The 22,515-nt window shown below is 37.5% G+C and overlaps 1 protein-coding gene across 2 annotated transcripts in view; it reads right to left on the reverse strand.

The window, feature by feature from the left end:
* unc5da (unc-5 netrin receptor Da) overlaps positions 1–22,515 on the reverse strand; it is a 157,835-nt gene that overhangs the window by 16,688 nt on the left and 118,632 nt on the right. The window contains exons 5-11 of one of the 2 annotated variants that reach the window (XM_043222169.1): positions 19,722–19,902; positions 16,518–16,685; positions 14,677–14,841; positions 11,879–11,914; positions 9,740–9,928; positions 5,794–6,198; positions 4,250–4,334 (exon numbers count right to left, since the gene is read on the reverse strand). In XM_043222169.1, coding sequence (XP_043078104.1) covers positions 4,250–4,334; positions 5,794–6,198; positions 9,740–9,928; positions 11,879–11,914; positions 14,677–14,841; positions 16,518–16,685; positions 19,722–19,902 — 1,229 coding nt within the window. The remainder of the gene's footprint in view (positions 1–4,249; positions 4,335–5,793; positions 6,199–9,739; positions 9,929–11,878; positions 11,915–14,676; positions 14,842–16,517; positions 16,686–19,721; positions 19,903–22,515) is intronic. The other variant, XM_043222171.1, reaches the window with a different exon arrangement.

Below are 22,515 nucleotides of genomic sequence, written 5' to 3' on the forward strand. Positions count from 1 at the left end.
AATTTTTTTTCAGTTTTTATCTCTTTAAAGGAACCCTGCGTTACTGAAATAGGTAATACATATTTTATATATAAAAATAATAAAATAAAAGTACAATAAAAATTAATTGGTTCTTTAAGCCCCGGTTGGGAATTTGTATTTTTCATCTGCTGTCACCTTTTTCCTTCACACACAGACACAAGCCCGGTGACCGAACAGACTTCAACAAATTAAAACCAAAACTGCTCCCTCAGGAAACCACCACCACAAGCTTCTTCATTGCATTTTGTGCCGCAAGGCATTATGGCCTGATCAATACAAACAATTATCTCTCATAGATCAAACTGCCGAAGAGAAAGGAAGTGTTTGACTATAAAGCACTGTTCAACTGATGCCAATTTGACACAGGAGATCATCAAGCCATATCGCTTAACGTTGGAAGTATTCATGTTATATATTCTGTTGGGCTGCATAACTGAACATATATTTTGAAAAAAATATTGTTGTTAAGATTATATTTGCCATTGCTTTGTCACTATACATTGCTGTCAGTATGAACAACCATTAAAAAGTGCAGTCTAGTCCTGTCAAAAGAGACTGCTAGCATGCAGGGTTCAGCCATTATTCATTTCCGCTAGTTCATCAAATGTAAAGAGGATTCGGAGACGCAACGCTAATAACAAGGAAATGCATCACCGATTGATTTACAAGTTTAATATCCTCCAGTATAGCAAAAAAACAAGTCTGCTTTCATTAACACAGTGTGAATCATTTCCTAGTAATACAAATGTTCGGTGTGATGTCCAGGTGAATCCACGGGGAAGTGTACAGGAGAGCTTTAAGCTCTGCAAATAGCCCAGAGGTCTGAGCAAACTCAATCCTATCACTGTGAACAAATAAAAAGAGTCTCTGATTGATCCTTTTTCATGACTCTGCTCTCTATAGCCGCTGTTATGAGGACTCTGGAGATCGTGCGGCTAAATTTAGGAGGTTCGGCAGATTGATTTCTGCTTCTCTCTTCTTCTAAACCCCTTCCCTCCACTTTCTGTAGATGCTTTGTGGTCAGATTGCAGTGTTGTGGATTGAATTTCTCCCCGCCACTCACCACAACTGTCAAAAGATAGGCTTTGACTGACAGCTGGGCTGAGCAGCTAGAGTTTGACTGACGGATCGCTGCACGACGGTGGTGTTGGCTCGTCGGATGGGAGATGGGGAAGCAAACAGCTCAGCTTATCGGACGCTAGCAGGTACCTTCATCTGCGGACTTGCTGAGATTGAGGTTTTCATCTAGGAGCGCTGAAGAGTCTCTGAACACTCGTGACCTTTGATCTCTATCAATCCCAGCGCGTCTACAACAGCGTTTGTGGACTGAGAGCCAAAAGAAAGGTGTCTTCCGTGAGTTTTACTACAAAGTTTTAAATCCCTGCTCGTCGAAGTTTGCTCTTAATTTTTGGAGGGTTAATCCCAAAGTTAAGCAGCTCACCAGAACACAGCAAGTTGCATACTGGGAGATTTTCATTGTTACGATTTACAGAATTGTCTCTAAATAGTGTTCATTGCACCCTTCATAGCAGAGATGTTTATAATTCTTAATCTGGAGTCAAGTCTCATGCTAGATGTTAGCAACATCACATCTGGTTTGAATAGCTAATCAAAGTCATCTTTTATAGATTGATGAATAGAAAGTAAGAAAAGATATTTGCCATAAACGAGCCTGAGCGCTTGTTATGCAAAGTTGTTAATTGATGCACATCATCAAAATTGCTGCTGCTCACGGCTCGTGGTCCGGATGGAGCCTGTTGATAAAATAACATCATCTGCAGCCTGTAAATTTACACACTCTAGACTGTAAAAGACTCTAGTTGATTTTTAAAAATATTCACGAGTCGATAAAAATGCGACTCAAGTCATTTTTGCTTAATAGTTAGCAGAGGATGTCTTCAAATATGGACCTTTAGATGACAAAAAACCAATAAAAAATTTAGCGCTGAAAATTATCTATCATCTAAAACGAGGATAGAAGAATATTTTGATATACAACCGCATTGAATATCTGAAATCTGACAGCTCACTCAACAAAAATGGTGCTAAAATACTGAAAAAACGGCTCGTAAAGGTCCGGATGAAGTTATTAGCAAAGCATATTTCTAATCTGTCTTTTCAGTATTAGTATATTTATAGTTACATTTTAAAAGTTCCATCATGGAACATGACCTTTACTTATTATCCAAACGATTCACAAGTTGATAGCAAAATAAATCATTTTGACTATACAAAGTTAGCAGAGGATTGTTTCAAATATGTGACCTATTTGTAGATTTGTAAAACTACTTCTGACTGTTTTTAGCTATTCAGATTTATCTACATTTTTAATCAGTAAATAATAAACAATCACGAGCAATGAAAATGAAATGAATCCTGTATTTAACTATTTGAATATCTGAATTTAATTTCTTTTTAAATAGCTGAAACTAGGAGTGTAGATTAAACAGAGGTTAAAAAAAGCTGAGGGCAAGGGGGTTATTTAAATGTTGTTGTGGAGATGGGGGACCTTTGAGACGAAAACATTGATAACCGCTGATTTAACATGCTCACATCGTAGTGCGATGTCCACAGCGCTGGTCTCAGGTCGACTGCAATGCCACTGTTTCAGAGTCACCATCTTTTTTCCCCCTTGTTGCGACAGGATGGCACAGCTGGCTGATAACCTACCTGACTCGGATGTGTTTAACCACTCTCAATCACAGGCCCAGCATACTAACGCTACAAAAGTACACCTTTCTAAATGAGCCCCAGGAGAGCCGGTCGCACCTAGCTGCCTTCAATATACAGGCCTGCCGTCATAACTACAGAGCTGCCTCTGAAACATAATGCTGGATCTCAGTAGAGAGCAAAACTGACTGACTGCTGGATACAGAGAGCGTGGGTAAGATTGATGCTAAGAATGGGAAATTGAGGTACAGAAAGTAAGAAATGGGAATAAAATGAAAAGTGCCATACTGTTAACACCAGCGTGTTGTGTTGTGGTTGCTAGTGTGATATCCACCATGACCACCTTAGCTTACCAGTTTCACCAAACAAGATGTTCCTGAATGGGAAGATGGTTTGTGCTAGTGAATAACAGAGATAGTTCACTAGCTAGAAAAGCATCAAATCAGGTGTGTAAGAGAAAAGCTCATTTCCTTTACCTGGTGAGCTGCTTTGATGCCTACATACACTGCAAAAAAATTATTTCTTAAATACTTACAATAAATGTTGTTATAGTATAAATATCTAAACATTCTTGAATCAAGATGCATTTAGCTGACAAGCAAAATGACTTTAGATACTAATTTATGATACATTTATCAGAATTTAGTTAGCTTTCACTTAAAACAAGAAAAGTGAAAAATAACATTTGTGAAGTCAGTTTGCTTCAAGTAAATGTATCTTGATTTAATAAAGTTTAGATATTTGCAATGTAAAACAAGACAGATAAAAAACTAAGTAAGAATTTTTTTGCAGTGTAGTTAGCTTTTAAGGGAAGACAACTAGGATTGTTATAGTTATAGTTAAATATAAAACCCAAATATATTAACTTAAAACCATAAAAATATGTTTGTCCAAAAAATCAGAATAAATAAATAAGTAAATTATATTATTATATGTTGTACATATAAGCTCATTTTAATTTTTTGTTTTTGGTGTACTAAAAATATATATAATAGTATTTCAATCATACTAAAAATAATACCGGTAACACTTTATATATAATGAAGTATAAAAGAAGTTTTAATGCATTTACTATGCCTTGTAGTGCAGCCTATAATGCATTGTACTAACTCATGAATAATTGTATGAATTTTAAATTCAGTTATGATTATTTCTGCCAAGATATAATGTATTACAAGGCACATATATAAGTATGATTCATTATACCCATTAACAACCCTTTATAATGCATGTAACATAAATGCTATAAGTAAAGTGTTACTATAACACAATGGTCACAGGTTTTGGTCAATTTGTTTTTAAACTACTTTTATTGGTATTTTTTAGTATGCAGCATTTATCCATTTTAGTCTTCCACCTTCCCTGTATTTCCCTACATTTGCTGTAATTTTCCACACAAGAATTTGCCAAAAATGAGTTATCTTACAAGACAGCATAATTAAGCTGGATCAGCCTCCACGTCAGGCCTTAAGATTCTCTTTCCGCAGGGAGCTCTGTAGGTTTAGGAACGAGTTGAATACAGTCTCGATTTTGTGCGTCAGTGTCCTGGATATATTACCTGGAGTCCTGCTGGGTAATGCTCATGTACAGTTCCCAGGTTGTGTCCTCTTCAATCGCTCCGTGAGGCACCAGCAAACTCACACCTAGCCCAAAAAAAACACACACACACACACACACACACACACACACACAACCAAAGAATTTATTCGATCTGACAACATGACTGAATGGGACTTGGATGCTAAACTGGAACAAACAAAGTTCCTCTTTTGGAAACACCCTTAATTTCCCAGAAGCCCTTTCAGTGGAATGAATAGTTTGGAGCGAGGCTGGAATTTAGAAACAGCAGAACATTTTTCTTGTGGGACTCGTGCCTGACAAAACGTCTTCTTAAAAATCAATTCAAAACCTTCTTACGAGTGCTTGTGTACCACGAACACACACCTTGTGAAGTGACAAGCCGTCTGTAGAGTTGTTAGAGTCACTATTCGTCTGTAAAGGTCTTAAATAGGATGAGCGAGAACTCCAGCACGCTTCAACAGATGCACTAGCCTCTAACCTTTCTCACACACTTCTGCCAGCCTGTCAAGGCTCTTTACTGCATGTGACAGGATCAGAGGTGGAAAAGAGCAAGGGAGTGTAAAGCAGGGAGAAGAGAGAGAGAAAGAGAGAGAGAGAGATGGACCCTAGAGACTCCTAAATCAATGCCGCCCTGCTGGTCTGTCTGCCTCTCTGTCAGTTGCCCCCTTTCTCAGCCACTGGGTGCTGTGTGCAGAGCCTCACTAACACGCAGCACAGCCACTGGATATACTGTGCGTGAGTGAGAAAGAGATGAAAAGAGAAATGGAGAGAGAATAAAGAAGTGACTGGTGTGTGCGTGTCTGCAAACTAGCTTGTCTCTCCCTAGACTTATGAAGCCAGCCATTTTGGAACGACCCACTTAGATAGGACATATAAAAAATCCAATCACATTTTTTACATTTTTTACTTTTATTAACTTTGAGAACAATGTGGAAAATCTTGAGGTCACCTTTAAAAAAACTAAATAAATCCATAAAAATAAAATGTTAAACACATAAAAATTAATCTCTCTCTCTCTAATACTTATAAATAAAATATAAATATATATAGTATTAAAAATATATATAGTATTAAATCAAATCATCTGTCTGTCTGTCTATCTGTCCATCTGTCTATCTATTATATTAATTAAAGAAATTAAAATTAAATTTACCTGTTTAGTAAGGGAGTATATATATATATATATATATATATATATATATATATATATATATATATATATATATATATATATATATATATATATTTTTGTAATAAAATGTATACACTACCAATGAAATGAAATTATATTTTATATTTAAGCCTACAACACTGGATTTATGAATTCCAAATTTGTTCATTCCAAAATCAACCGTCAAAGTCCAGTTCAACTTTATTTTAATTGAAAGCCAGCAAATATCTAACATTCTTAATAGGTATCTGATTTTCTGTGGGCTGTGGATTGAAAATAATGAATAAATATCAACTGCAGTTGGCTTTGTTCTCTCTCGCTTCTTTCTACAGCATGCATTTAACACACACCTGCGTTGGGCACCACCAGTCGTCCTCCGCCGTGCCCGAACACCCCACTGGTCCTCAGCGGTCGCTTGCCAGTCATCATACTGGAGACCAGCGCTGGTTGGACGGGAGCCAGCTGGCTCTTTCCTCTCCCACCTAGCGTGCCTCCACCACCTCCGATCTCTTGAACCACACCGCGAGGAAACGTTTGGGAAGGCGCTTTCGCATGATACTCTGCCCTCTCAGACACACCCAGTGAGACCATAAAGGAACTGTGAACTTTGACTTTGAGGTCAGGAAGGGGGTCGAAGAGTGCAGGTTCAGGGATGAGCTCCTTCTCCATGGAGTCAGGGAAACAGATGGGGCCGGTGTAGGTCCGTGACACGGTCAGGTCTGGCTGCATGGAGGAGTTCATTAACAGAGGGTTACCTGGAACACATAATATGGTAGACAGGTCAATGGCATGACACTCGTTTGTTTTGTCTAAAACTATTACGCTATAAATAAATGCATTTAAAATGCTAATCATACATGAAATGACTTGAATACACTCTTCTGATTAACATGTTTTTAACTTAAAATGCATTTGCTTATTACTATTTTTTGCTGAGATTAAAGGGTTATTTAAAGACTGATAATTTTTTGTGTCGAAGGTTGACACAGAAAAGAAGAAATTATTGAATTAAGTCATTATTTTTGTTTTCTTTGCTTAGCTTAAGGTTGAACCACTGATGTCAAATTAGCTATTTTAAGAGTGTCCTTACTACCTTTTTAGAAATACAATTTTTACCTTTAAATGTGTCTTTTATTATATGTCTTTTGTAAAGCTGTTTTGTTTATATTGCCTTGATTAATATTAATATAGATAAAACTCACTCACCTGTAATCATTTTGTATGGAAAAAGCATCATTATACTTAAAATATGAATTAATGAAAAAAAAAAGAATTATGAAAGCCAACAAGAATTCAGAAAAAGATTTCTCCTTTTATCTTAGACATCCTTGGATTTTCATCACCTTCCCTATCCTTGGATAAAAAAAAAAAAAAACTATTTTAAACGCTACCATTTGATTATACATTAGTGAACAGCCATATGCCCAGTAGTATCTGTATAGCTTTACACGTAACATTGTGTCATTGTTGATGAGTAGACCTACACAGAATCCAGCCCTGCAGAACTGAACTAAAACCTCTGCAGGCTTCAAGGAATTCAAACATCCATCATTCAAAAAGTTGTCTACAGTACATCCCTGGGTTTTGCATGTTTGTTTAATAAATCATTTAAAATTTAGCAGACATCAAATATTTATAGAGCATTAATAATTTAATAATGCTTTCAGTTACCAATATGAGTGTAGTACTCAGCAACTTTTAACCCATTTAAATCCATTCTATGATGACACAATAATCTAAGAAAATGTAAAATAAATAAATGCACAGATTCTGTGTTGGCCTAATTTAAGTGAAATACATCCCTGTTTCTGTTTGTTTTGAGCAGAGTTCATTCAGTCCAGTTGGCCAAGGTTTGGCTGGTTAGTTTCAGAAAATGAAAATAAAAAAATACATTTACACCCTTTAAAAAGGCCTGTACACCATTATTGTATATACATATATGTATTTATGTATAATATAAGAATATAAATAGACACACACACACACACACACACACACATACACACTATAATTTAAGATACTATATTTTTTAATAGCAGTCAATGGAGACAGATGCTTCCCAGATGGTGGGCGGCATCTTCCAGGAGGTTCTAAGTAATTCATGGTACCCAGCCAAACCTTGATGTGTAGCCCTTACAAAACTCTTAGCATAAAATTGAGACAAAACCTTTCTTGAAATGATGAATTGCGATTGAACCGAATGTCTCCAGTTATCAAAATGAACCATCAAGACAAATGCAACAACAATCTTTCGATTATTAGAAGCAGCTGTTCCAGCAGTGCGAAGTGATCCCACTTGTTTCATTACGAGCTCAGCTGAGAGCTTTGACAGATCAGGAAAACGCATCACACTCACACAGACACCCCTCAATCTGTTTTATTCATCAAAAAGCGACGGCTGAACGAGAGCACTTCCCTAAGAGAGGTGGCGAAAAGAGGTGTGAGAGGGACTCATTTTCTCTTTCTCAGATTGGACGGAGGCCCAGGAGGATAGGCTGCAGCTCACACTTGAAACCTCTTCTTCGGCAGATCTATTCGAAATCTAAACGTGTGAGAGTTGTCACGGAAGGCTAAAGGTTCCGATCTCCATGACAACAGTTGTCTTGCTTGATATGAGCGTCTATCAAAGTCGTTCTCTGCTGTACGTGTATTGGCAGCGCTGTCAAAAATCTGTCGCCTAGGCAACACGGTTATTGCAACGATATTTCAACAGTTCTGTGTAGTCATAAATGCATCAGCGAATGAGTCAAGATTTCCATAGTGATCAGATCTCTAGGCAAATGTATTTAAAGTGAACTGCATCAACTAGCACATTTCAATTCATTAAATCCAACTATCCGTTCATCCATCCATCCAACATTATTGCTTTTTAGCAAATCAGTTATGACTACTAATGTTATGTGGCCTAATTATTATTCAGTCTGACTGATATCGTTTATAATGTATCTTCCTTCACTTTCTGGATCAAGTCTATTCTTTTATCTATTTATGCATCCATCATTTCATTGATGTCTTTGAGCATTTGACGGGTACGCTGTGGCATCTATCACCTTGCTGTGTTTAGCTCTTTGAAACTTTCTGTCGAGACATCTGGTGGTACGCATATGTGTTTGCGTGTCTGTAGTGATGGTGGTGTTTAGTGGGCCGAGGAGAGTGATAGCACTGTGAACAGGCCCTATTACTGAACAGACAAGCAAGTGAGAACTAGTGCTCCGCTCTCTGCACCCCTCCATCAACATCAATCTCTTTTTCTGGGGGCGTCAGATGGGCCAAAGGAGAGAAGAAGAGAGACATGGAAAGTAAATCAACTAACACCCTCTAGCTCTGGTTTAGAGCAGAGACGCAAAGAAACTAGAAACAGAGTGAATGAGGGAATGTTCTGCATGTTCAGAGAGGGAAAAAAAAATGTTTTTCTTAAGAAACCATGGTAAAAGGGAAGCAAAAAGCAATATTTTTAATGAAGTATAATTAGTTGCTTATTAGCATGCCTATAATTAACATATTGACAGCTTATTAGTGCTATTTATTTTATTTTATAATTATTATAGTTATTATACATAATTAATATATTCTGCATGACCATATTGCACATCCTTGATCCTACCAAATACCTAAACTTAACAACTACCTTAATAGCAGCTAATAAGCAGCAAAGTAAGAATTTATTGATGTAAATGTCATAGGTTTGAGAATTTTACCTTAAAATAAAACATGACCAGTTTAATAACTAAGTGCTAACTATCTGCTAACTACCATATAAAGTTTACCTTTTTTTGAAAATGTTATAATTTCATATTACATAATTTTTAAATTGAAATTAGCACTAACTGTTATGAACATATGTGTCAGGTCTTGTAGTGACACAAAAAAATACATTCTCAAAATAATAAATTATAATGGAACGGAAACTTGCATTTACCTCTGTGGTACATTTTGATAAAAGGAAACAACTGGGGATCAAATTAAAAATAATATCAGGACAAAAGCAACAACAATCTTTCATTAGAACCATCTGGGTGAAAAATAAAATAAAAACAAAACATAAATAAGCGAAACTGTGTACGAAATCCCCTTGAAAAGGATATAGTGAAGCTTAGCAAAATAATCAAACTGCATTAAAAACTTAATGCCTTTAACTCCTCAAGCTGAATTAACTATAGGAAACTATGGAGGAAATTAAAAGTAGAAAAAAATTGCATTTGTTTTATTTTTCACAGATCTGACTTGCAAAAACTGTAATTATGGCATGAGTCATACATGCGTTTGGATCAATCTGAAGTTGTTGTTTTTGCTCACCTTGCCTGGCACTTTTGAAGCTGAAGGACTGAAATCCTCCGGTCAGCGCAGACGAGTCGATGACATCTACGCCATACTCGCTCTGGTTCCGGCGATACAGCGTTACAGCGATGACCAGCACGACCACGGTAACTACACCCGCAGCCAGACCAGAGTACAGCGCTACATCATTACTGCTCTCCATATCAGCTACAAAAAGAGAAAATACAATTGAAGAGCAACAGCCTAGACAATGACTATGCAATGACTGTTATTCTTTGGAAAATGATTATATAAAGGTATTTATTTATTCGCTCAAATTTCCATCAAATAGCTCAGGGATCTCGTTTTGATGTATACAGATGCAACACAGCCACAAATAAATTACATAACCATAAAACACCTTCATCACAGAAGTCTCGCTTTCTCTATTAGTCTCTCTAATGCTCCCACTTTCCCAGACACCTCCAGCACTAATGAAAGTTCTCTAGCGATGGGCGATTACAATCAGCCCTCAACCGCACACCTGACTCTCAACACGAACACACGCAGGGAATCTGGCAAAGCAAAACCGCGAACCTTCCACAGGGATTTCGTGACAACGCAGCTCATTATATTATCTCATCTGTAGTGATTAGGCCCTATCTGCCGACTCCTTCACACAAACAATTCAACCAGGACACTCTGAACAACAGACAGAACAAAGAAAAGCTAGCATGTCGTTCCCGAGCATTCAAAAGCCTCAAGACGGGTAGGGAACATCAGACAAAGCCTGCGGCTATGAAGACACTAGCCAGAAACATGTGGAGCTGCACTAACAGCAAACAGAGCAGGTTAATTGGGAGCTCTGGAAAAGTTTGGCAGGCTAATGAATCTCTTTTGCACTCGGGTTTAGATATTTGCTCACTTTGCTGCCTTTCCTTATTCTTTTCCTTCTCCTTTGGTGTGTAACTACCTCGTTCCCTTCCTCTGGAACTCCAGTTCTTTGAGTTCTGATAACACACACATCTGGTTTTCTATCCTTGATGGGACTATCCACAGGCGGAATGGTTTTTATACTGTACAGGCTGCATATTCTCGCAAAAAAAGTATCCTGAGTTCATTCTTTTAGGTAACACTTTAGAATAGCGTTCATTAATGAATAACTACAAATGAACACATAAGTAATGCTATAATAGCACTAACTACTACTATCTAACAAGAAACTCTATTAACAAGTGCGTGAGTGATAGAGTGAATGTGGTAGTTCACTATCAGTAGCTATTATTTTTTCATACCTCCCTAAGAACTACTAAGAACTACTGTATAGAGGTTCAAAATTAAAATTAATAATGCACAATGTATGATTAATTCTTAAGTGAAGTTCAAGGTAACCTACTAGTAATGACTGAAGTATTACCAAATTCTTCAAAGAGAATTACTATTTATTTGGATCAGTAATCTGAAGATTGTGATAACTCTCTAGTAATGACCGAAATTGGTGTAAGCTTTTTCTCAGAACAGCAAGAATTGTGAGATCACAGTTCCAGTTATCTTTTTTTAATCCTGACTTCCATACACAGACTTCTTTTGAAAACATTTAATAAATCTTACTGCCCCCAAACTTTTGAATAAATCAACAAACAGCAAAAGGTTACGTTTACCGAGTTATGTTTGACTACGTTATAATCATGGTGGGGACACTGACATTCCTCAAGCAAAACCTGTCAAAGATGTTTAATCTTTGCGGTGCATCATTGTCAAGTTAATGTGGCACCGTTTCAGTCATTGAGTCAGCACTCTGAAAGCTGTCTTTAAAATGTCATCGACTTAATTGGTTTTCCAGGTTGTTTCAAATGGCGTCCAGGATGATGATTCACCGGAAACCTAATTGTCAGGGCATCAACCCAATGTTGAACAATGTCAGTGTGGAAACGAGCTTATGTAAAGGTTGCAATGAGGCTGTTTGTCGAGCGTGACTCAGAATGATGGTAACAGTAAAGGGGTTAATTACACAGTCACCGTGAAGAGAACGATCATATGAAGATGGATGATTGTGATGCAATGCATTATTACATCAATCTTCGTATGCCTGCGAGCGTATTCGAAAGAAATGCAATGCATGTAAATTATGAAACTGAAGTTTAAAAAAAAGAAAAACACAGATGAAAGGCGACTTACCTTGTGGAACCTTCACATCATGGAGCAGCTTCCTGTCTGCAAAAAGACGCATACTGTATAACATACTGTGAAACGCACAAATGCTGCAACTTTTAGATGCTCTTGCACAAACGGTGCTTTAAGGCATATTTGGAAGTTGCAAGAATCCATTGGAGATATAAAAAAAGCCCATTTGGTGTGACGACGCATGAGCTGATCAAAGTTACGTGAGAAGAAACCTTAGAAATCCTCCACGCTCTTTCAGAAAAAGGAATTTTGAGAATTATGTAGGAGGTAAATAAAAGACAGAACTGAATCAAGCTGTCTAAACACAGATCTACATATGTATGACGGACAATGACAGGCATGTAATCTGGAATCGCTGTCAAATCTTTTACACAAAATTACCACTTTCACACAGAAAAGAACGTTACGGATGCATTAGTGTGTGTGGTTGTGTGTGTCCGCATTAGGTGTAGGAAATTGGTCTCTGATAGGGATGTCTATCACCGTTGGGCTTTAGACTCATCTGCAGAGAATGGTGAGGTGTACACCCTCCTCCCTCAGGGGATGGAGGCAGGAAAGATTGATTAAAGAACTGTCAGGATGATGAGCGAGGAGGATTAAAACAGAAGATTTCTGCCTCTCCCAAGGAATTACAAAACGGCCTGTCAAGTGCTGCTCGTCTGAGGACTTGACTGACTGGTTTCATTCAGGCGCTGACAGCCTTCCACAGAGCACTTGTCTCCACTGATCTAAACAAAAGTGAGATGATTTTTTACTGCTCTGTGTCTGTGCTGCACAGAGAAAGTAAGATGAGCTGTATAACAGAAAATCAGGAGCATAGTGAGCCTCTTTATACATTTTACAACCACACACAGCGCCATGTAAAGTAGAAAGAATTACACCATCCGCAGGTTTTTTTATTGGCACTGTAAACCAAATTGGGAAAAAGCTGTTTTAATTATTTCAATCTAGTTTAGCCTGGTGCTAATGATGATGGTGAGGACAGCAGTGCAATGATGATGCCGATAATGGTACAAGACACACAATATATATACACTCACCAACCACTTTATTAGGTACACCTGTCCTACTGCTCATTAACGCAAGTTTCTAATCTGCCAATCACATGGCAGCAACTCAATGCATTTAGGTACGTAGACATGGTCAAGACAATCTGCTGCAGTTCAAACCGAGCATCAGAATGGGGAAGAAAGGTGATTTAAGTGACTTCGAATGTGGCATGGTTGTTGGTGCCAGACGGGCTGGTCTGAGTATTTCAGAAACCACTGATCTACTGGGATTTTCTCTAGGGTTTACAGAGAATGGTCCGAAAAAAGAAAATATCCAGTGAGCGGCATTACTGTGGGCGCAAATGTCCTGTTAATGCCAAAGGTCAGAGGAGAATGGCCAGACTGGTTTGAGCTGATAGAAAGGCATCAGTCAATCAAATAACCACTCGTTACAACCGAGGTATGCAGAAGAGCATCTCTGAACGCACAACACATCAAACCTTGAGGCGGATGGGCTCTGCAGCAGAAGACCACAATGGGTACCACTCCTGTTGGCTAAGAACAGGAAACTGAGACTATAATTTGCACAGGCTCACCAAAATTCCATAATAGAAGATTGGAAAAATGTTGCCTGGTCTGATGAGTCTCGATTTCTGCTGCGTCATTCGGATGGTAGGGTCAGAATTTGGCGTCAACAACATGAAAGCATGGATCCATCCTGCCTTGTATCAACGGTTCAGGCTGGCGGTGGTGGTGTAATGGTGTGGGGGATATTTTCTTTGGACACTTTGGGCCCAATAGTACTGATTGAGCAATGCCACAGCCTTCCTGAGTATTGTTGCTGACCATGTCCATCCCTTTATGACCACAGTGTACCCATCTTCTGATGGCACTTCCAGCAGGATAACGTGCCATGTCATAAAGAGCGAATCATCTCAGACTGGTTTCTTGAACATGACAATGAGTTCACTGTACTCAAATGGCCTCCACAGTCACCAGATCTCAATCCAATAGAGCACTTTTGGGATGTGGTGGAACGGGAGATTCACATCATGGATGTGCAGACGACAATTCTGCAGCAACTGCGTGATGCTATCATGTCAATACGGACCAAAATCCGGTATCTTGTTGAATCTATGCCACAAAGTATTAAGGCAGTTCTGAAGGCAAAAGGGGTAACCTGGTACTAGTAAGGTGTACCTAATAAAGTGGTATATATATATATATATATATATATATATATATATATATATATATATATATATATATATATATATATGTGTGTGTGTATATATATGTATGTGAAAAGTTTATTAGCAAAAATGCTAAACATCACAAAAAATTAGCTGATTCCCGTGCATGGTTAATTTCTATAAACTTGATAAACCTGTTATATCTTCTTCAGGGTGATTTATATTACTTGGAATGTGCAATAAAAAATTGCTAATTTCATTATTAAAATATATTAAACATGTTGTTTAAAATATAAACAATAGTTATTTTTATAAAAATACAAATTTTTATATTGCTATTTCAAATTTGTCTGTGACTTGGACATCTTTTTCTGGTTAAAAATGTCACTTATTCTATTGTTTTTTTTTTATTTCTTTTCTTTATTTTTGGGTAGGAGGGTTTTGAATTGGTTTGTATTGAGACAATCTATAATCTGTATTTTATTTTATTTAATCTGTATTTTATAGTGCTAATAATAAAAAAGAATGACACATTGCATTTTTATTACATCATGACTGCATTAATGATGGAAATGTAAGTAGTAATGATGACACAGTGACCTTTACACACCTTGAATACAGAGGTCTCCGGTGCAGTTGTCTGTGTCCAGGGCGGCTCCATCACACAGTCTGCCTCCATGTTTTGGCTCTGGGTCTGTACACTCTCTAGTGCGCTGTCTCTCACATTCAGAACTACACACAGACCACATAGTCCACTCGGCCCAGCCACCGTCCACTGTCACACACGAAGACAAGCGTTTTCATTAGAGCGCATAAAAGTTTATTATGCAGAGTTTGCAACTAAAAGATTGGATATCATACTTCCTCTCAGACCAATCTTATGTATTTGATATAAACGTTCTCTCATAACGGTCACTCATTTCGTTTCTCTTTCAACGGGAGGTGTTCCTATAACGCCAGGATTTTCCCTCGCAAGGTTTGTCTCTGACAAAAGCAAAAGACAATTTACTTTTGTCTTGTTCCATCAGGCTTTCCCCTTTACCCTAACGACTCCATGGGCTGCTGGTGTTTCCTCTGCGGCTAATCTAAATGCAAATGCCGTGTTTGTGTGTCTCTGTTGAGTGGGCTACTGGGATTGAGCTGGGCTGGAGAGCGAGATTAAGTTTTTTGCGTCGCAGAGTGACTGGTGCCCTCCTCAGATAACTTTTCCCCCAACATGACTAGTGGTTCCCATGTGATTGGTGCTTCCAATGAAACCATAAATTTAGCTGGCGTAAGAGCACCCGAGGACCAGGCGACAGATAACTCTTTTTTTGCTCTTCTCTTTCACTCCATCAGGTTTCTCTTTCTGCCCCTCAGTGTTTCTCCTTTCATATGTCTGTCTTGATTCCCTAAACTTCGACTTATGGAATTTCGTAATCCTGACACACGCTCTCTTTCAGCTGTCTGTTTTTCTGAATTCCTTTCATCCCTGTTTATCTGTCTCGCTCCATCTCTCTTGCTCACTATTCTATTGCGCTTTAGACAGTATACAGAAAATCTGTGTGAAGGAGTGCCACATTATCAGAACTCAGACACACATCAACTGTAAAACTCCAGAAGCTTATGTCACTGAGGTCAATTCAAATGCAACACATACTGTTACATTCCCGCTTAACATGCAGGCTCTCAGACAGATGGATTAGACATCAATTTGTTCAGAAACCATGTTTAATTAACAAGGCATAGCAGTGAGGCATATTTATACCACCTGACCACACTCGATTGTTGAATCTGATGACAAAATACATTTCTGGGTTTTTAAGAACAAAGAGCAGGAGAGGAAAGAGCATATTTAATGAAGGCAAATTTACAGGTGAGCTACTGTAAAAGTACTGATCCCCCAAAAACGTATAGCTAGAAAAGAAAAGTAAGAAATAAGGACTCGGTTATTACTGTCTTATTTTTTTTTCTTAAGTACAAGTACAAATATTCAATTAAAAAAATGTTGAGGGACAATAAGATTGATTTTATTTGTATTTCTTTAAAGAAAAAAAGGTAACTGAAAATTCAGCTCTGCCATCACATGAATAAATAACATTTTAAAATATATATAAAAAAGGTAAAATGTAAAATGTTAATAATATTTTAAAATATTACTGTTTTTACTGTATTTTTAATCTTTGCGAGCATAAGAGACTTTCAAAAATATAGTTTTATACATTTTTATAAAAACATTTGCCATGAAAACATACCAGCATATGTGTATCAATGAATATTTACCTTAAATATTTTACACACTAATAAGATATGAATGAAAGTAATGGTTCATACTTCAGTAATGATTCAGAATGATCGAGTTGGCAGATCAATTCAACAAGTAACAATAAAGCCAGCTTATAAAATCAAAAATCATACTATACTCGGACTGCAAGCACATAACTCACAGGTTAACCGTTCTGTGTCTCTAACCTGGGCAAGGAGAGGTGCAGGTGCTCTTCTGAACAGACATTCCTTCACAGAAAGCACCTCCATTAAGTGGAGCGGGGTTAGTGCAGGTCCGTGTCCGCTTCTGAATTCCTCTCCCACAGCGGACATTACACTCTGACCAGTCGGTCCAGGATGACCAGCCTCCATTCACTGAAACAAGGAGAAAAAAGGGTAGATTACCATTGACCCCATTCTCTTTTAAACAAGCTTTAAGCATCTGTTACTGTTAAGGCCTACTAGAAGGTCTTGTTTATTCACACCAAATGGTTTTACGTCTCATACAATTCCATTAAAACAAGCTTTTGAACCCCCCAAAAATAAGGAAAAAATATTTCCACAAGTAGACTTTAAAATCTCTAAGTTAAATAAATAGAAATATTAGTAATCACTCACACTCTTACTTCTAGCAATGGTCTTTTGTGTGTGAATTGCCTCTTTTAATATGTTTGTGAAATGTTTACACACAAATAATAAACTCAAAGTGGAATAAATGATGTGTGCAATTTCGCAATCGATGCATACTTACATGCTACAGAATTTTAACAGCTCTATGAAATACTCCATATAATTAACTCGACTAATGACTAGCTCATTTAATTTGTACATGAAACTAAATTATACAGATATTACATTAGATGCCATTTTATATTGGCCCAGACTACATAAACATGCTAACACGTGCTAACAGCCACTTAATGAGAAAAGAAATGACTAAGACAGATTCCACATGGAGCGGACATATGAAGGACAGATACATTTGAAAATAAACAGTAGTGGCAGTTTCATTATGATAAAAGGCTTTTGTTTTGAACTACTGCTAAAACATATCATATTCTGTTTATTAATTCCAGAAATTGTGCCCAATTGGGGGTACAACTCCAAACGCCCTCCAAACTATAAAACTAGCTAATTTCCCTTCTCTTAACCAGTGAATTGTCTCATTAATGCTGCTCCATGAACATGATCAAACCCAACAAACAATGCATTTGTTTCTTTAATAAAGCTCACAAACGAGTTTTCTTTGTGGCTGCTGAGCCCAAGGGACTGCTGGGAGTCATGTTAAATTGTAGATGCTACGCTAGCTGCTAAACGTTAATTGTGGATCAGTCAGCTAGCGCTCAATCAGCGCTGCCTGCTCCTGACAGCTGATGTCAAAGCTTTTCAGCATGTTTAATCAAGCCTCTGAAACTGCCAGCTTTAGCCTTCATCTGTGACTGACTCTCAGAAGCCACGCAGAGGGAGAGAGTGTGCACTATATTACCTTACCATCAAAATATTGAGGATAAAACACTAGGAGACCATGTCAATTAGGCTAATGGAGCCTGAACCGTGGCAATGCTGGCCACACAGGGAGCGTTGGAATCATTAACTCATTATATGTGTTGACAAAAATAGATAATCGAACCCATACCGGGCGTCTAAGTGATGGCCTCATGCAGACATGGGTCTGGAGAAATGATGAAACGGTGTATTTCTACATTACGTCTCGCTTGATGAATTATTGGGGATTTGAAAAACGAGGGTGCTGTGTCACGGGTCGTGGCGGGATGGTGATTTATAGTTGATCGTTTTTTGTAAACTGTTAGAGTGAAGGTCGGTGTAGGTGACTAAATGGATGGGCGGTGCCATTCTACAGTGTGCCAAACTTTCACGCATTGTGATCTGCAGTAACTCTTCTGGCACTTGCATGCAAAAGGACGAGAAAATACTTTTTTCCTTTCCTGGAGTTTAAAAGGGATGCAAAATTCCATGTTGTTTGAACTGAAATGTGTCTTGGCAATGTGTGTACACAACAACCCTATAATGATAAAAATCCACTCAGTGTTTTTTTTTAATCCCTGTAAATTGTAACACTTTGTCAAATAAAGCTATTAACAGATTTTTGGTGACGTAGTTCTGAACAGGCCCCTCCCACAATTGTTGATTGACAGTGGAGTTTTACCTTTGACCCACCCTGAATGAACAGTCTGCCGATATCTCATTTTCTCAAGACGCTGAGGATTGCTTTAGTTTTTGCAAGAAATATGCACCTGAATTTACCTATGTTTGTGGAAATAATTCACGATCAGCTTCATCTACAGAAGAAGTGAGTATATGCTTTTTTTTATGAATCAATGCAAATAGTTTTTCATAATAATATGCTACCTAGTAAGTTCCATGACGAATGCGGCAGAAGTTAACCTTTTCACTCTCCCCGTGGAAAAAAAGGGCAGGGTAAGCAGAGCTCATTAGCATTTAAAGGGACATGCACCAAAACAAATCAGTGTGAAAAGAACTGTTTATGACAAGGTAAAAATTGTATTGTTTTAAACTACCATTGAAAAATTTTAACCAAAGTATGTTAAAGAGTTTTAATTTATATTACACAATCATATTAACTAGTGGAAAAAAAGCATCCGATGACCCCATTTTGAGGGATCTGTAGCTCCCATATCCCATTCGTACCTAACATCCAACATCACTGTAATTTTTGTCACTGCAGTGCTTTTTCTTTCAGCTTGTTTGTGTTTGCCAGCCTGTGCTTTGGGGATGTTTTGGGGATGTCACTCTTTTTACAGTTAAGATCATTAAATCAGTAGGTGGTTATGAGTCAGTGATTTATTCATTTAAAAAGATTTATTCAAAATGCTGATTCAATGAGGAACAATACAAGTGACAGTATTTTTAAAACATACGCATAGAGGACTCAGTCATAAGCAGCCACTTGTGTTGTCCTAGAATAGAGTTTTTAAACAAATCAGTTGTAAATGATTTAATGACTCATTCATAAAGATTTGTTTTGTTTTTGAATGTTTTAGGTGGCAATAAATTTCCAGTCGGTATTCATTCAAATGTTTCTTTTAAAAACACTGATTCATTCAGAAGCAATATTGAGAATTTCTGAGTTAGTCGCTGAATGATTCCTTCAGTGTTTTTAAAACAAATTATTTTAGTAAATAAATGTATCACTTGCTTACACTTGCCACTTGTTTTCTTCCTGAATAAATCAGTGTTTCTGTACAAACTAGGTGTGAATGATTTAGGGACTAATCTATAAAGATAGTCACTTGTTTTCTTCCTTAGTGCTTGATGATTCATGTAAACTGAAGAAAGTGTCACAGAAAAAAAACCCAAAAAACTGTTAGAGTAAGTATACTAAATATCAACTAAAATAATTATAATGATATTGAAAACACGTTTTCATACCAAACACAATGACTGTTGCTGTGGCGCTTCGTCTTCTTGCAACGATGTTGCTGGCCAGGCAGGTGTAGTTTCCAGAGTCAGACAGCCTTGCTTCATTGATGATCAAGTTATGGTCGGCTCGAGTGTCGATATTGATGTCTTCGAGAGAACTCACCAGCTCTTCATTCTTCAACCACTCAACCTAGAAATAACAGGCAGATTCGACAGCTTTTGTGAGTAAATCCAGACATTTTAATGAAAGTTTACTGCCAATCCAACTGCAAGGCCATAAGCAAAAAGCAGCTCCTTCTCCTGAAACCAATCTACAGTTTTCATAAAAAGGCTATAGAGTTTGAGTTAATGTTTTTTTTTTTTTTTTTTTTTGCCAACCTTTTCTCGAACTTCACAACCAGCATGAGACCGTTCCTGACAGCCTATCTGAAGCAAACATCGCCCCCACATCAGCTCAGCCAATTAAATCCAAGATACATTGTCAAATCAGACACCAGCCATATCAATGCAACAGCAAGTGTTTTACAATGACCTCTGTGTGACTTCACAGACTGACAGCACCATAAAAAGCATGTGCCGCAGCATACACTTTTTTTTTTTTTTTTTTTTTTTAGGTCACATTGAAACTCGTCACCTTGATCGGGTCACAGGTCACAGCTCATCCGAAGACCTCGTGCCAGTTTGAGGCGACAGCAAGGTCAAGTCCAACCGAGTGTTATTTATTCAGCTCTGATTTTTGACGGTCTGATTCATTAGGATTTACAAACCTAGCGATGGCGTGACGACTCGCCCTCTTCGCATGGCTGATCGTGTAAATTGCAATCGTTTGCCAACAGCCGCTAGTTTTAAGTCGGTCCAGAGGGGCGGCAGTCGTCAGGGCACGGGGACGTGGGTTGATTTATGTCACTGTGCGTTTGCAGATTAAAAACACAGCACACCCCTTGGGAATCTCTGTTTATGTGTAAAGTTCTCGCCCTCTGCGCTCGAACACCACGGTAGCAAACGTGCACGTGGGGCGAGCAAAATTGCTTGACTCCCTCTCTAAGGCCTTAAAGAATAATGAAGGGAGGAAAATCAATATATCAGCCATCAGATTGTCATGTGTGAGAGATTTCTCTCTCTCTTTCTCATCTTCGTGATGGCCGGAGAGAACTCTTTCATCATATGCTTTTAATTTCACTCTTTTCTCCGTTCCAGTCCAGAGCTCCCAGAACGGCGGTGACTGCATCTGTCCTCTCTTTTTCTCTCTCTCTCTCTCTTTCCTTTCCCTCCCTTCTGTGTTTATGGTTGGACCACAAAAGCTAATCCAGTCATGTTGCTTCTTTGACTTCATAATGCTTATATATGGGGATGGTGGGATTTTTATTTTTTAAACTTTTTATAAAGTCTTTTATGTTTACAAAGCTATACTTATTTGATAAAAAACGGTGCACATTATATACATATATATACACGCACACACACACACAGACACACATAATGCACACGTCAGACAGCTATGCCCATGAACATGAAATATTAATGACAGTCTCTAAAGCAATACCTACTAAAAATTGCTAACACTTCATTACTCTTAATTTGGGTGCAGATAAATTATTTATTTCTCTGATAAATGTTTAAATAGATAAATGTTTACACAGAATTCAAAGCATTTAAAAATTCAGTTAAAGTACATATAATACATTGTACAATAATACATATAGGACTGGTTTCATGGCATGGGGCTTAGATTAAGCCAGGATTAGGCCACAGCTCAATTAGTACATTTAATTAATTCTTATTAACATGCCTTAGAAAAAAAACATTGCTGGTGTGCATCTTCAGACAAAACAGAGGCACTGATAAATTTTACCACCAGACAGTGCAAGTTTCAAGTTTCTGTAAGCTGAAAAAGCGTGGAATTACATTTTAGTTTGGGACTTTGCCTAAGCCTTGTCTGTAAAAAAAAAAAAAAAAAAAAAAAAAAAAAAAAATATATAATATATATATATATATATATATATATATATATATATATATATATATATAATCAAATAAATGTGTTTGCAGTATAGAGGAAAAAAAATTAGTCAAAAAGAAAAATCTAAAAAATAATAAGAATAAAATATTAAGCTATTAAAGAAACTCAAAACAAGATATCAAGGTCATATATAAAATGTTATAATTTTTTGATTGGGGCATTATTAAATGTGTTTTATTGTTTATAGTCTGTAGATGGCACTACTTGATTTGCTCCTTTTGTTTGCCAGACTGACAAGTGTTGCGTTAGTGAATGGAAAGACTACACTGAGTAGTTAATTATCAAGACTATTATAAGATATCAGTAGGAGATCATCTGTGTACAGGAGCAAAAAAAATTCTTAACCCTTGAATTATAAAATCCTACTACAATCATTTATTGGTTTATTGAGTATTAATGTTAATTTACCTATTTAAACTACCTCAAGGTTATTTAACCCAGTGTTCCCAGATCAAACACACCAAAAAAAGCCTGTATTCTACCTCCAAAATCCCTCTCACGAGGATCCGTATACTTGTTATCTAAACTCTTTCATTTTCATTCTAATTATTTCCCTATCTGAGACCTAATCTAAAGCTTTTCCTCTATCAATGCCTCCATCTCCCTTCTAAGAGTCTGCTGGGGAGAAATTCCCTCTCGTTCTGTATGAGTGTGTGTGTGTGTGTGTTTTGTATTCAAATCGCAGGCTGTTTCTGGGTCTGCTGCGAGCCTCTGGGGGGGAAGCGTTGGGTTGGAGGGAGATGGAGAGATAAGAGAGGAGATGAACATTGAGGGACAGATTCA

Source organism: Puntigrus tetrazona, chromosome 21, assembly GCF_018831695.1.
Source record: "Puntigrus tetrazona isolate hp1 chromosome 21, ASM1883169v1, whole genome shotgun sequence".
In the NCBI taxonomy this organism is placed as follows: domain Eukaryota; kingdom Metazoa; phylum Chordata; class Actinopteri; order Cypriniformes; family Cyprinidae; genus Puntigrus; species Puntigrus tetrazona.